At 35.7% G+C, this 16,266-nt stretch overlaps 1 protein-coding gene across 1 annotated transcript in view; it reads left to right on the top strand.

Moving 5' to 3' along the window:
• The window catches only part of DTHD1 (death domain containing 1), a 78,216-nt gene that overhangs the window by 23,248 nt on the left and 38,702 nt on the right, over nucleotides 1–16,266 (top strand). The window contains exons 7-9 of the mRNA XM_032853574.1: nucleotides 801–1,045; nucleotides 12,787–12,951; nucleotides 14,673–14,962. Of these exons, the coding sequence (XP_032709465.1) occupies nucleotides 801–1,045; nucleotides 12,787–12,951; nucleotides 14,673–14,962 (700 nt within the window). The remainder of the gene's footprint in view (nucleotides 1–800; nucleotides 1,046–12,786; nucleotides 12,952–14,672; nucleotides 14,963–16,266) is intronic.

The raw sequence follows: 16,266 nt of genomic DNA, 5'->3' as shown, positions 1-16,266 counted from the left end.
ATCTATGATAAAACTGATGCCAGACATTGGGACATTCATGAGTCAAGATTTGCATCTGAGAGGATGACAAACAGGAGGCTAATCAATGAAAATATTTATAATTATGAATATTTCATTATACTTAATTATAAAACAGCCCTTTTTTGAAATGAGGATTTAAAATATACAAACACTATTTGCAAGGTATACACAAGATGTAATGGAACGTGGTTGCACATTTTAGAAGATACACTTTCTCCATATTTCTTGTTCTTACAGCCTGACTCTTCCCCCTTGTTTGCCTGTTTCTCCCAGTTATTGTAAGTGGTTAGCAAGAAAGAAGAAGTAGGGAAAAAAAACATATTATGAACAATTTATTTGTAGGTATTTTCCATAAACTTGAAATTTTAGAATCATGCTAGCTATTTTTATTAGCCATTCTTATGTGAGAGGAAACAAATAAATATAGTCTTGTTTTTCTAGTTTCTGAAGATCACTTGATCTAACAACAGTTCTAATTAGAAATTATGTAAAATGTCTATTTTGTTTTCTAGGTCATTTTGTTGCCTACAATTAAGAGTGTTTCTCAGTTATTTATAACATAGGACAGGGAACCTAGATTTCAGAAAGACTTTGTAAAAAGGGGACCAAATGCTGTGTTTTTTATAAATTAATGCAGTGTTGATTCTATCAACAATGCACAAGGAAGTATATAAAACTAGGTTCTATCAAATTTTCAGAAAATTGGTTTAGTAATGTGTTGATACTTTGCATCTTTTGCTATTAAAATATATGAATATATGTATTATTTCCTTGTATAGGTTCAGCCAGTTGACCCATCCTTGGTGGCATATCTAAAAACACAGCAAGATACTTCTTACCCAGTAGTATCCACAAGCCCTCTGATCCATGTTAAGCACCCATCAATACATCCTTTCCAGAAGCCAGTCACTGTATTCCTACCTTGTGCTCCACACCCTGATAAAAAGACCCTTGGGTCTGAGATAGATCATAAAAGAACAGCTAGTGCCACGACCAATAGGATCATACCTTTATATCTCAACCGGTGAGTTAAATCTTACTATCTCTGACTTGATGGTAAACAAAAAAATGTAAATAATTGAAAAATGTAATTTTATGTCACATATTTAAATATCAGTATTAAAATATTATGAAACATTTTGAGGTGCCTGGATGGCTCAGTGGGTTAAGCCTCTGCCTCCGGCTTGGGTGGTGATCTCCGGGTCCTGGGATGGAGCCGCGCATCTGACTCTCTGCTCAACAGGGAACCTGCTTCCCCCCACCTCAGCTGCCTGCCTCTCTGCCTACTTGTGATCTCTCTCAGTCAAATAAATAAATACATAAAAATCTTGAAAAGAATAGGAAACATTTTAATATTAGAAATAAAATACTGTGGATTCATAAAAGGTAATAATTTTAGCTGTAACATGCCCAAATGTGTGCTATGTGATAAGGCTGATACAGAGGAAGTAAAATTAAATCTTGCTTTCAAAGAAATTATGATACGGTCTGTTATAAAGATGTGGTATATTGATTTTAATTTCTATATTTAAGAGTGTTCTGTAAATGTCAGAAAAGAATTAACCTGAACCTTTCCAAACCAAATTAAATTTGAGTCTGTTTTTCCCATATAGGTAGATTCTTTCCTAATTTTTATAATTAAAATCCCCACTGATAAGAAAAATACACATATTGAGTTACTAGCCAGAAATGAAATTCAAAAGGACAGGATAACAACAAATAGAGTACACACAGAATAATCCTGATCTTAATTCTTATCCTTTCATTTAATACTTATTTTCTTTTCCTAATGAAAAATGTAGAAGGGAATTTCCTATTCTTCAGTTCTGAAGGAAAAGGGTTTTGTTTTCCTCTGAAAAACTGGAAGAGGGAGAAACAACTTCAGACACTTAATTGAAATGCTAACTACTATTCATTAAGAAGCTTCTGTGTGCCAGGATTCCTGTGTATATCTTCTTATCCAATCTACCCACCATCTTATTTTCATTTTATTAGAGAGAAGATTGAAACTCAGTATGAGTAAGAACTTGTACAAGTATCTGTATCTACCAAGTGGTGTAATCTTGGATGCACCCTCATATCTCTAGATCTACTCATGACTCTGAGTAGCTATCATTTATTTAGTTTGAGGCTGCAAGGCTGGAAATTAAGAAGAGGATTATTTGTCCTTTCCCACCATGTTTACAATTTAGGGTACTAGCAATAGTAAAACATCAGGTTATGGCTGGGAGAAGAAATTAAACTTTCCCTGAGGGTAGATCAGTGAGAGAGGGCATAAAAATATATATGTGATCCAGTGATATGTACTTTTGCTACTTGAGAAATATATATATATGTAATATGGTTAATATATCTATATATAAATATAATTATTATATAATTATAATATAATAAATATAATAGTTAATAAATTTATGTAAATATAATATCATAATAAATATAATAGATAATAAATATAATTATTATATTTATATTCTATATATATGCATATACATATATACACACAGTTGTAGTTTAGTTAATCCACATTCCTGTGTATCATGGTAAAGTAAGATTTAAAACCAGAAATATCCTGGAGCTTCCAATTTAAAATGTACAGGCTAATAGATTAAGACATTCTCTTTTAGACATTCCCTGAAATACATATATATATATTCATAAAGACAAGAACTTAATTCTTAAAATGGATTTTACTAGTAACCTGTTGCTAGAATCTGGTATTTCTACTGTATATAGAGGATGGATGGCAAAGAATTGATAAAAAATAATTTGTGACTGATACGTACTTTCCATCATAAAACAAAACCGCTCCATTTGTAAGAAAGATGATAGAAAAATAATTTGTGTGTCCTTGGTTGTCTATTCCCATAGTTTGAGAAATATAAATTTATCTCTGTAATACACAGACAGTCATCTTTTGGAACTGATTACATCAGTGTTCCTTTGCTCTTCTTTTGCTATACTTCCACATCCCTCAAAAATGACAGAGTAGAATGCAGAGAGAAATTAGAGACAGCATTTTTCATTGTCCAAACTGAAATTCCCATAAGTATAGGAATAAGAATAGAGACAATAAGAGCCCTTGTAGAAATCATGCAGAGGGTGGCACATTTTCATACACTTAATTGATTCAAAACACTTAAAATCCAGTTATCCCAGGTAGGAAAAGATGACACATGGTAATCCAGATAAATGATAGTCAGTAAAAATGATTAGACACTTAAAATTGATTTCTAAATTATGCACATGGATCTGCTCTCCAGATCTAAATCTCTTAAAGAGATTCAAGTGGTTGCCAAACTGGAAGTGTGTGGATGAATATTTATTCAAGATTAAGGAAAAAAGCCCTACATGGTTTCTTAAGGGGGAGAAAAAAAACTTAATACCAATCAAAAAGATTCCAAAAACAGAACAAAACCACAAAAATCAAATTATAAAAATAGGGAAGGAGAACATCGTCCTGACATTTCACAGTAACTTGAATAATGAGAATCCCAGTTCCCTGGAGAGTATTATGGGAATCTATTTTGGAAACTTAGTAGTATCCAGTAAGCAAAATTTCTGAGAGGCAGAAAGCCATCAGGATACACCAGAGCAAGATGAGGACACAGGATGAGATACAAAGATAACAAGCAGAGATGAAAAGGGACCCAGGTATGATAAGGAATCATTTGAAGTGATGTCACCTAATAATTATGGGTACCATCAAAGGAACAACCAAAACAACCATAAAAGAAGCAATAATCAAAGGCACAGTTGAATTTAATTTCTTGATGTTGATTAAAGCCTTGAGTTAGAAAGTGCTGATTGATTACTAGACACAATTATGAAAAAGAAAAAAAGTAATAATGCTTATATAGGCATGACTTGGGAAATGGAAATGTATATTTAAAGGAAACAATTCTATAACACCCCATTCAGCAGAAACAGATTAAGTAAAAAAGAATAACATTAGTCTTGCCTCAGTCTCATTTATAAAAGCAAAAAGAAGAAAGGAAAAGTTGATATGGCAAAGGATAACCCAAAAAACCCAAACAAACAAGAAAACAGCATGGGGTTATTAAAGGAAAAAGATGATTAAATAAAATAAGCAGTTACATTAAATAGATATAAATGGGTTAAACATAATCTATACTGTTGTTCATCTTATACAAATCTCTAATACTTTTAACACCATCTATGCTGTATTTGAGGTGATTTCCTTAGATTTGTCATGTATTTTACCATTTTTTAAAATATTTTACTATTTTTTAAATCACTTGTTTCAACCATTCATCTCACTCATTGTAATATTCATTTTTTTTAAAGATTTTATTTATTTATTTGACAGAGATCACAAGTAGGCAGAGAGGCAGGCAGAGAGAGAGAGGAAGGGAAGCAGGCTCCCTGCTGAGCAGAGAGCCCAATGCGGGGCTCGATCCCAGGACCCTGAGACCATGACCTTAGCCGAAGGCAGAGGCTTTAATCCACTGAGCCACCCAGGCGCCCCTGTAATACTCATTTTTAAAAGGTTATTGCTATATTTTAAAAATCATTTTTTCCACGATGCTTTGTTTTTCATTAAGCTTTCCATTTCTTTCTTTATCCCCTTAATCATTGTAAACGCACTCATTTTATGGTTTCATTCAGATTATTCTATCACCTACCTATTAACATGTTTACTATTATCTATTAGCATGGTATAATCCAGAACATTATCTATAATGCTGGTTATCTCCTTAGAAATTCATTTCCAAGTATTGATTATGATTTTTCGTGAGAACAACTTTTCTTCTCCCCTTCCCTCCTGCCCAGAGCTGCTTTGCGTGTTTGTTGATTTCTTGAGCCCATGTTCTAAGAGAGTTTGGTTGTTTTTGTTGTTTCTCATTTCATGGCTACTGCTGCCCTTTTGGGATTCCAGTTTTATGACTGAGTTAGTTCCAGCTAATAGCTAGGGGCTGCATATAATGTGCCTGATAATATGTTCAGCTCCAGCCCCACACACCTGGTGTGAATGCATGGTTGGTGGGGCAGCGTGTGTGTATGGAGGAGACTGATGACAGTGGAAGTATCCGTAGAATCAATTGCTCATGTTCCCTAGGGAGAGAAGAGAATTCTAGCTTTTTGAGATTCTTTAAAAAGAGATTTTATTTATTTATTTGAGGGAGAGAGAGTGAGCATGAGTTGGGGGGTTGGGGAGTGGCAGAAGGAAATGCAGAAGCAGACTCACTGCTGAGCAGGGAGCCCTCTGGGGCTCTATCCCAGGACTTGGAGATCATAACTTGAGACAAAGGCAGCCGCTTAACCTACTGAGCCACCCAGTGCCCCTAGTTTTTTGAGATTTTGTTAATTTCCAGACGTAAGGGATTTCCTTTCTGGCTTTTGAGTTCCCCTACCTTGCTCTCTGTGTGTCTGTGTGTTTAAGAAAGAGAGATTTTTTGTCCAGCATTTCTGTGTAGCAGGAAGATGACCATTTGTCATCAATTCAATTGGCCAAAGTGCAGATTTCTCTTTTTTCTCTATTTCTTTGCTATAGTATATGCACTTTCTGCTAGAAAATCCTTTTTCTTTCCATTTTTACATGAAGAACTCTGGTTTATTCTGTAAGTGGTAGTTCAACTCTTTCCTTATCGGTCAAGACATTCTAAAATCTCCAAGAAGGACTGATTTTTTTCTCTCTTTGTGTCAGTCCCATTCTTTCTGCACATCCTGTATCATACCATTGTATTATTCAATTATCTTTTCCATTTAGCATCACTCAGCACAAGTACAACATATTAGGTGCTCAATAAATGTTGTGTGAGTTAAATAAATTAATGAATAAATTTGTGGAAATGTAAATAGTATTAGTAATCCTTCTTTATTTTAAACAATGTTAAATTAGTATTTTATAATAGGCTCTATTATATTAGCACTAGATATGGTAGATGCATTTTCTCTATCCAGTGGAGCATAAAACAATAAAATGGGGGTCAGCTTGGGTGGCTCAGTCATTAAGTGTCTGTCTTTGGCTAAGGTCATGATCTCAGGGTCCTGGGATTGAGCCTTGCATCGGACTCCCTGCTCAGCAGAGAAGCCTGCTTCTCCTTCTCCCACTCCCCCTGCTTGTATTCTGTCTCACTGTCTCTCTGCCAAATAAATAAATAAAATCTTAAACAACAACAACAACAACAACAATAAAATGGAACCCTATACCAGCTGTTTGTTTAACGTTCTTTCATCAAAGGGTGAAAATAGGTGGACATTTTCTGTGGAAATAGGAACACAATGAAGCTCTCCATACCTCATAAAATTAAAAAGATAAAAACTAGTTGAGGCCACAACATAATCTAAATAAAAAGAATTAAATGTTTTTATTACACCACATTCCTTTATGTCTGAATGATTTCTGGGAAAAAGTCATCTAATTATGAACCAGAAAAGATATCTTGACAGTAATGAAAGGTGACATTAACTTATTAAATAAAAGTTTATTCCATATTATATTAAAAACATTTTAGAGAGTCAAATATGAAAACATTTTTCTTCATGAAAAATGCTATTTCTGCATAATGTTGTTGATCTTGTTCAAATGTAACATATACAAGAGTCTTATACGAGAATATTTGTGAAATAGATATGTCATATTACATGAGAATAAAATAGACCAGTCAGTAAAACTACCATGTAACTTAAGAAATCAAAAAGAGATGATTCCCCAGAATAGCTGACACAGGAGAAGAACAGAGTTGGAAGAGGAGCACTACCTGATTTTGAGACTTACCTTATAGCTGTAGTGATCAACACAGTGTGGTACCGGGGAAAGAATAGGCGAATAGATCAACAGAACCCAATAGAGAGTCCAGAAATAGATCCACATATTTATATAGTTAACTCATATTTGACAAAGGAAAAAGGCAATGCAATGGAGAAGACAGTCTTCTGAAGAAACTGTGCTAGAATAAGTAGATGTCCACATGCAAAACACAATGAATCTAGACACAGACCTTACACTATTCACGAAAATTAACCCATCATGGATTATAGACGTAATAATAATTATAGACATAAATGTAAAATGCAAAACTATAAAACTCCTAGAAGATAACATAAGTGAAAACTTAGATGACCTTGGGTATGGCGATGACTTTTAGATACAACGTTAAAGGCATGATTCCTGATATAAATAAATTCATATGCTGGACTTCATGAAATTAAAAATTTCTGCTCTGGGAAAGAATATCAAGAAAATAAAATGAGTCACAGATTGGGAAAAAATATTTTCAAAAGACATGTGTGATAAAGGCTGTTTTCCAAAATATACAAAGAACCTTAAAACAACAATAAGAAACCAAAAACCTAATTAAAAAAGGGTCCAAAGACCTTAAGAAATACCTCAGCAAAGAAAATATATAGTTGGCAAATAAGAATCTGAAAAGATGCTTTATGTATGTCATCACTGAGATGCAAATTAAAGCAAAAATGATACATCAATACTCATCTTAATGGATGGCCAAAATCCAGAATACTGACAACCTTAAATACTGGTGAAGATGTGGAGCAGTAATCCTTATTCATTGCTGGTGGGAATTCAAAATAGTACAGCTGGAAAACTGTTGGTTTCTTACAAAACTAAACATACTCTTCTCCTAAGCACTTCTGGTTATTTATCCAGAAGAGTTGAAAACATGTCAACACAAACACCTGCATAATTTATTCATAATTTATTTATACATAATTGTCAAACCTGGAAGCCACCAAGATGTCCTTCAGTGAGTGAATGGATAGATAACATCCACAATAGAAAAAAACATCCACAAAAAGAAATGAGCTATGAAGCCAAAAAAGACATAGAGGAATGTTAAATGTATATTACTAAGTGAAAGAAGTCGGTCTGAAACGTCTACATGAAACATACTGTATGGCGTTTTGGAAAAGGCAAAACCGTGGAGACAGTAAAAAGATCAGCATTTGTCAGAGGTTGGAGTGAAAGAGGGACAAATAGGCAGAGTACAGAAGATTCTTAGGGAGGTGAAAATACTCAGCATGATAATATGATGATGGGTACATGTCATTCTACATTTGTTTGAACCTATAGAATATACAACACAAAGAGTGAACCCTGAGGTAGACTATGGACTTTGGATGACTATGCTGTGTAAGTGTAAGTGCATGAATTATAACAAAGGTGCCACTTTGATGGGGGATATTGATAGTATATTAGGTATGCATATGTGGGGGTAGGAGATAAATAGGGAATCTCCGTACTTTCCTCTCAATTTTGCTGTAAGCCTAAAACTGCTATAGAAAAAAGGGATTACAAAAAAAGAAGAAGAAACTATCCTTGAAAAGTTCCCAGCAGTGTCTATTTCTACTTGTGGGCCATTGGAACAGATCTTTTTTTTTTTTTTTTTTTTTTATCTTGGGAAAAATCTTCTGAGTATCTTTTAATTTTGTGGCATTAAGGCATTTATCTCAGAGCAATGTATTGGGAGCACTGTTAGACCTGAAAAGGGCAGTCTGGAGTGCACATCTGATGCTTTGTCCACCCAGACACTTTATTTTTTGGGCAATTGTATTACAAATTCTGGAAATTGTTCTTTCCATCTATGTGAACATAATGGGATTTTTTTTTTTAAAGATTTTATTTATTTATTTGACAGAGAGAGATCACAAGTAGATAGTGAGGCAGGCAGAGAGAGAGAGAGAGAGAGAGAGAAGCAGGCTCCCTGCTGAGCAGAGAGCCTGATGCGGGACTCTATCCCAGGACCCCGAGATCATGACCTGAGCCGAAGGCAGAGGCTTAACCCACTGAGCCACCCAGGCGCCCCATAATGGTATTTTTCATGTTTTTCTATGTCCCTGTGAATTATAATTGAACAATTGAACATAAATAGGCCAATTATAATTCCCTTAATGCCTGAAATTTTGATACAGAAAAGTCCTTAAGAAATAGCAAGGTCAATTATTCTTGAATAAACAAATTGATCTAATAAAGGTTGATTATGTTTTAAGGATCTCTTAATACATCAGAATGTCTCATGGAGAGTGAGCAGGTGCTATTCACTATTAGGCAATACTAGATATGAAAGTTTGCTAATAGCATATATACAAGGAAGGGTTTATTTGCACAGTTGTCAGGAACAGCTGGGATAAGCAAGGATGCTGTCAAATCGTTTAATTTCAAGATGAGGTATATGCATTATCACATTAAAGTCTGAATTTAAAGTGATGGATGTGTTAATTATATTTACTATAATAATCATTTTACAACGTATACATGTATTAAATCATCACATTGTACACCTTCTACAATATGTCAGTTACATCTCAATAAAGCTGGAAAAAATGAAATCTAATTTTGATCTTTATATCATTAAGGATGTTTTTATTTTTATTTTAAGTGTCAGAAAAGGAAACTCAAAATTTTAAGGAGAAAGAAATTCTCTGGTTCATGTAAATAAAGTCTGGGAATATGTTTATCTTTACACTTCCTCTTAAACCAGAAAGTACCTAGTCTCCCTCTGCTCTTTCTGCCTTTCTCTGTGCCAATTCCATTCTCTGACATTCTCCTGTTCTTCATGCTGGCGATAGCTACATCTTGATAATTCCATGCCCAGTGGAAATGGGGAAGCTTCCCCATGGATATGCATAAAGGCCCTGAGAATTATTCTTACTCTAAATCAATTACAAACCCATCCCTGAACAGATCACTGGGACCAGAAGGATGATGCACTATACAGGGCAGGCTAGGTTAGGTTATGGCATATTAACAAAAACCTGAATTCCCAAGGGCCGGTTATAATCTTTATATCTCACACATGCTGTGTTGTCATCAAAGGCAGCCTGCTCCTTGGTTATCCTTACTCTACGACTCTGGCTGAAAGGCAGCCACTTTCTGGCTGCTGTTAAGTAGCAGAAGAAAAAGCTTTGGATAGATTCACATGAGCAATTAAATGCTTGGTCTCCGAGTGACATTCACCGTTCATTAACCACAATCAGTCATATAGCCCCACTCAATCACAGGGGACAGGAAGTACAGTTCACTCTGGAAAATGGTATGGAGGGTCCTCAAAAAGTTGAAAATACAATTACACTATGACCCAGCAATTGCACTACTGGATATTTATCTGAAAGATACAAATGTAGTGATCCAAAGGGGCATCTGCACCCCAGTGTTTATAGTAACAGTGTCCACAATAGCCAAACCATGGAAAGAGCCCAGATGTCCTTTTACAGATGAATGGATAAAGAAGATGTGATATATATATATATGTATATATACATATATATATACATGTATGTATACATACATATACATATATATACATGTATATATATATAGAGAGAGAGACACACACACACACACACACACATATATACAATGGAATATTATGCAGCCCTCAAAAATGAAATCTTGCCATTTGCAACAACATGGATGGAACTACAGTGTATTATGCTAAGCGAAATAAGTCAATCAGAGAAAGACAATTATCATATGAGCTCACTGATATCTGGAATTGGATAAATAAGGCAGAGGATTATAGGGGAAGAGTGGAAAAAAATGAAACAGGATGAAACCAGAGATGCAGACAAACCATAAGAGACTCTTAATCATACGAAACAAACTGAGGGTACCTGGAGGGCTGTGGGGTGGAGTGTTGGGGTAACTGGGAGATGGACATCGGAGAGAGTATTTGTTATAATGGGCACTGGGTATTACATAAGACTGACGAATCACAGCCTAGCATCCCTGAAATGAATAAACAATGATATGTTAATTAATTGAATTTAAATTTAAAAATAATTTTAAAAAAGGAAGGGCAGTCCTATCATATGATCAGAATGGAGGAAAACTGGATTTTTTGCCAAACTGTATTAATGAATGCCAAATGCACTATTTAGCTCAGGTTTTACATCCACCTTGACCTGGGAGTAACACCATTTCCACTACAGCAAAGAATCTATAGGTCGGTAGAAAAAAAAGTAAGAATTGTCATAAGAAAAAGAAATCAATAATACATTTCTTTAAGCCAGTTTCTAGTAAATGGTCAAAGTTTTGGATTCACTTTGAGTGTATCTTCCTGTGTTAATAAATTATTAACTTCGAAGGATTACAAAATTCACTGTATTTGTAGTTTTAAACAAAACCCAAAAACTAAATGCTATTTCTTCACTATCTTCCTTATTTTAAACTAGTTGATTCCCTGAAGGTATCAGAAGAGTCTAAAATTTTCAGAGTGGACATTTTAAATAGGATTTAGTTCCTAATTTATGTCATAAGACAGCTCAACTTGTAACACTAAGGTAGATTTAAAGCCATAACTAATTCTTTTTTTTTTTTAAGGTTTTATTTATTTATTTGAGCGAGAGTGAGTGAGAGAGAGCATGAGAGCAGAGTAGGGACAGAGGGAGAAGCAGACTCCCCTCTGAGCAGGGAACCTCATGCAGGGCTCGATCCTGGGACTCTGGGATCATGACCTGAGCCGAAGTCAGATGCTTAACCGGCTGAGTCACCAGACACCCCCCACCGTAACTAATTTTATTCACAAATAAAGATGTGGGATTCACACTTGGGGCTTCATTCTTAGTAGCTAGCTAAAATGGTTCTGAAACCCTCATGAGTAGCAGCATCATCAGACCATTTTCCCCACTCCAAGATGGTCCGTATCAAGGACTTCTTCCTCAGTGAGTAATATAAACCCATTTAAGTGAATTCAGGAAAAGAAAAGTTTATTGTAAGACTATCCATTCCATCTCTAGGACTACATGAATTCTTTCATTGTGATTTTTCTTCTTTTCTCTTTTAGCATCTCCTCTATTTTTCCTTTCTTACTAATCTCTGTGCTTATTATTTTCATAATCCAGGGCAGTGCAGCTAAAAGACAACATGACAAGTTATAATCTCTGAGCCTCTTAGACAAATTCCGAAGAAAAAGGATAAAATTTTTTTCAGTGCTGAAAATTGGTCTACTGTGAGTCAGTCCAGCTCTGGCTGATGGAAGGAAGCACATGATACATACAACTGCTCCTTTTAGGGGATCTGAGTGGAGCAGGTTAAAAAGGAAGGAGCACTGTACAAGAAAGCTAATTTCTATGTCTGCTGTAGGAAGTAGGATGGGAATTTTTTTTTTTTAACTATGAGAATATTAATGGCATTAATGCTTAGTATAATTATAAGTGCTTTACAAATACTGATTTCATTCCATGATGTAGATACTGATGTTATTCTCATACTATGAATAAGGAAATGGTGATACAGAGAGAACAAATGTCTTGCCCATGGTTAGATAATTAATAAGATGAAGATTCACCCCGGATTTGAAAGTAAAAAGACTTGCTCCCAAGTCTGTGATCTTACCTATCAGGCATCTCTACTAATCTTGGCTCTCCTAAGGCATCTGTACTTACCAGCAAGTTTATTCATGTTTTGGGATTTTCCCTTAACTCTTTTGTCAGTAATAAAATGCTTCTCGTTCTCCAACGCTTATCACAAATATTAACCTTTCCACTTTGCAAGCTTCCCCGAGCCTTTCTTTCTGCTCTAAGCCATCCTGCACATTCCCTTAATTACCACACTGATCACCTTGTCCTGTGTTTGGATAATACTGTAATCCTGTGAGCTTCTGCAAAGCAAGGGCTGTATATTTCTTATCTTTGTATTCCTGGTGCCTGGCATAATTACCGGCCCATAGAATACCACAGTGTATTGTTACTGAATTATTCACTTAATGAAAGAATGAATGCCTTAAATAAGATTTATGCCACGCAAATTTTACCAGTCTTTCTTCTGCTACCATTATATAGGACAAAAAGCGCTTCCCTAAGAAAACCTGGGAACAATACCTGTGAACCTTTGAAACTACTGGGATTCAGAAGCCGAGATGGTGATTGGTTTAGTCTGGATGATGTGGTGGTGAGAAACATGCAGAGTGGCTTGGTAGCATTTGAATTGTGTGAACATTTAGAGAGGTAATACAATGGTAATCACTGAAAGTTGATGATACTATATCCTGATGATTTACAATTGATATTTATAGAAATGGAACTATAGGATTAATTTTTTTATTCTTCAAATAAGAGTATCAATAGTTCTTCAGAGTGTGCTTCAAACGTTGGCTGGGATTGATATGAATACGCTGTCTATAATTTCATTCATGAGAGTTTCATAAGTGCTTTTGGAAAGCCCTCATAACTTAGACGTATTGTTTAAGGTTTCTTTTAACTCCCAAATAGTTTTAAAATAGCACCTTTATTTATGAAATTCCATAAAGACAGTAATTTGCTGTTCCTACTATGCTCGTCTCATAACTGTGTATATGTAAACTGAATTCGTTATTTCTGTGTCCTCATTTTGCTTTCTCATTTCCATGTTTTCTAGACAGTTCATTAGGAAAAGGGTTTTAGACAGTTTTAAAGCTCATGAGGAGCAGACACTTGTAAAGAGAAGGCAATCCTATGGCTAAAGATAGCTTTTATTTTTAAATGGAATATCTCACATCTACAATTGTCTTGGGTCAGAAACGGAGTCCAAGATGAGAATTTATTGATTTATTGAGGGAGAACCCTTAGGTGAATCTTGTAAGGCAATGAAAGAAATAAGTAGGGCAAAGGAATAAGATCGGAAAACCTCTGATTTCAGTAGAAGTTTTACCTCAACCTGATACCTCAGGGAAGCTCTGGAGCATGAGGACCGAGAAAGATGGCTTTATACCCCTGCATCGGTCAGTCCTTGTCTGTGGGTGCAGGGATGTTCTGGCTGAGGGGTCTCCTGTAGGGTAATTCTCTGGAGAAAAGTCGGGGGGAATGTGTGAAAGGGCAGTAATCCAGCTCAGAAAAAGACGTATTTATTAGTCTGCCAGGCTGCCCTAATACAGTCCCACAAACTAGGTGGCTTTGACAACAGGAATGTATTGGCTCATCATTCTAGAGGCTAGAAGTCCAAGATCAAGTTGTTAGCAAGTTTCCTTCCTTCTGAGGACTGTGAGGAAGGATCTGTTCCAGGCCTCTTTCCTTGGTTTGTAGATGGCCATTGTCATGTTCACATGGCTTTCCCTGTGTATGCATATTTCTATGTCCAGATTTCCCCTTTTTATGATACCAGTCATATTGGGTTAGGATATATCTACTGACCTCACGTTAACTTGATTACCTCTGTCAAGACCCTACCTCCAAATAAAGTCACATTCTAAGGTACTGGGGGGTTAGGCCTCCAACATATGAATTTAGGTAGAGAGGATAAAATTCAACACACAACAGGATCCATTCATAACCATCCTTAACACAGAGAGAGATAAAATGTTTAATCCCCACTTAATTATGACCTGTATTCTTTGTCCCATTGGTAGTAAATGGATGATCTTGATTATCTTTCTCTTCTATAGTTTGAAGTAATACTCTTTGGTAATGCCAGTTAAATAATTTAGAATATGCTGCCATATTTAGAGCTGATCTGAGACTGGGCATTTGCTTCATCTATGAATATCTGTTTAGAACTTGGTTTGGTTTGAACAGTTCCCGGGCTGCCAAAAGTTGCATTAACGTCATTCACGAATCTAACTTTTGGGTTTTCAGCATGCTTGATTTCGAAGAATGTTGAATGGGATTGGCTCTTCCCTTGGGTGTTATTTGTTATGGGTATATCTTTGACGTAGCAGGTGGCCCTTACATCATGCATCTTTGCTCCCATGCAGGTTTGTTGTGCTTCATCTTTCTTCCAATGTGGAAAACAGCCATTTGGTTTCTTTTGTGAAAGCTCTGGAGGAAGCCATGCTCAGCACCACTGCCTGTGCTGTACTGTGCCACCAGAAAGACAACCCCAGGAGAATAGTTATCCTTGTGGTGCCCTCTAAAGATTTAAGCCAGGTGCTTTGGGGCTTGCGCTTGGAAGCGTTCAGTGGTCCCCCAGAGCCATCGCGTCCCTTCCAAGTAAAAGAAGGAGACCAGCTTCTTTTAAGATTTACTGGAAACATCTTTGCTTCAAGTAAGTATAAAGACACCTTGTTGTACTCTCTATGGGCTAACAGCTGCAAACTTCAGAAAGAATTTGTTAAACTTGTAGGACTAAGGATACTTCCAGAAAACTGAGAGGAGGCTTTTAAAAAGTGAGAAGAGGAAAACACTTATTTGCTTCTTCCTTTCCGGTCTCTTCTCTTATGAGGGGATGAATGATCCTTATAGACAGATTCTAAATTACATTCTTCTAGGAATAGTGTTCTTCAGGATTACTGAGTCCAAGCTAGAATCATCTCTCTCACACAACAGGGCAGTTACCTCCTAAATACTCCTCTGCTTCCACTATTAGTCACGTGAAATCTAATCCCACACAGGAACAATAGTAACCGTTTAGCACTATAAATCATACTTTATTGCCCCATCATTAAAACCTTACAGTTACCTCTTAATTTACTTAAAATAATAACTAAACTCTTTCTGATGTACTACGAAGAATCTAATCTCAGATCAGTGGCTTCCCAAGAGATGTGTGCATAGAACTATATTCCAGTATAATTATCTTATTTATACTTCCACTTACTTCATTTTATATATTTAAAAGACTACTCTGAGAAGCAATCAATAGGTTTCACCAAGTTCCAAAAGGGTCCATGGCACAAAAGTGGTTAAGAACCTCTCTGATCTGGATGACACCCTGCTTACCTCTCACCCTCATATTTATCTGGTGCTTTTTGCTTCCATTATAAATCTTACCACAACTTGAAATGATTTTATTTATTCACTTATTTTTCATTCATATACTTGTGTTTTTCACTGGAATGTAAATTTCATGAGGCTGATGACTATGTCTTCCCATGTACTCCTGAGCCTGGTACATTGAGAGTCTGGTACATCAAGAGCTTTCAATAGTTATGCAGTGAATGAGTGAATATATGAGAATACTAAAAAAAAAAAAAAAAAAAAAAAAAAAAAAACAGCACAAATGAATATGAGAGGTTGCAGGATAATGAGGGAGAAGTGAGGGAATAGATAAGAAAAAGAGGTAAAAACATAGACCAGTGGAACAGAGTAGAGAGCCCAGATATGAACCCTCAACTCTATGGTCAAATAATCTTCAACAAAGCAGGAAAAAATATACATTGGAAAAAGGACAGTCTTTTCAATAAATGGTGCTGGGAAAATTAGACAGCTATATGTAGAAGAATGAGACTCAACCATACACAACCATACTCTTACACCATACACAAAGATAAACTTGAAATGGATAAAAGACCTCAATGTGGTGCAGGAATCTATCAAAATCCTAGAGGAAAGTATAGGCAATAAGCTCTT

The sequence above is a fragment of the Lontra canadensis genome, unplaced genomic scaffold (assembly GCF_010015895.1).
Source record: "Lontra canadensis isolate GAN:19392208 unplaced genomic scaffold, GSC_riverotter_1.0 scaffold1, whole genome shotgun sequence".
NCBI lineage: Eukaryota > Metazoa > Chordata > Mammalia > Carnivora > Mustelidae > Lontra > Lontra canadensis.
This window is presented reverse-complemented; position numbering and strand designations above follow the sequence as displayed.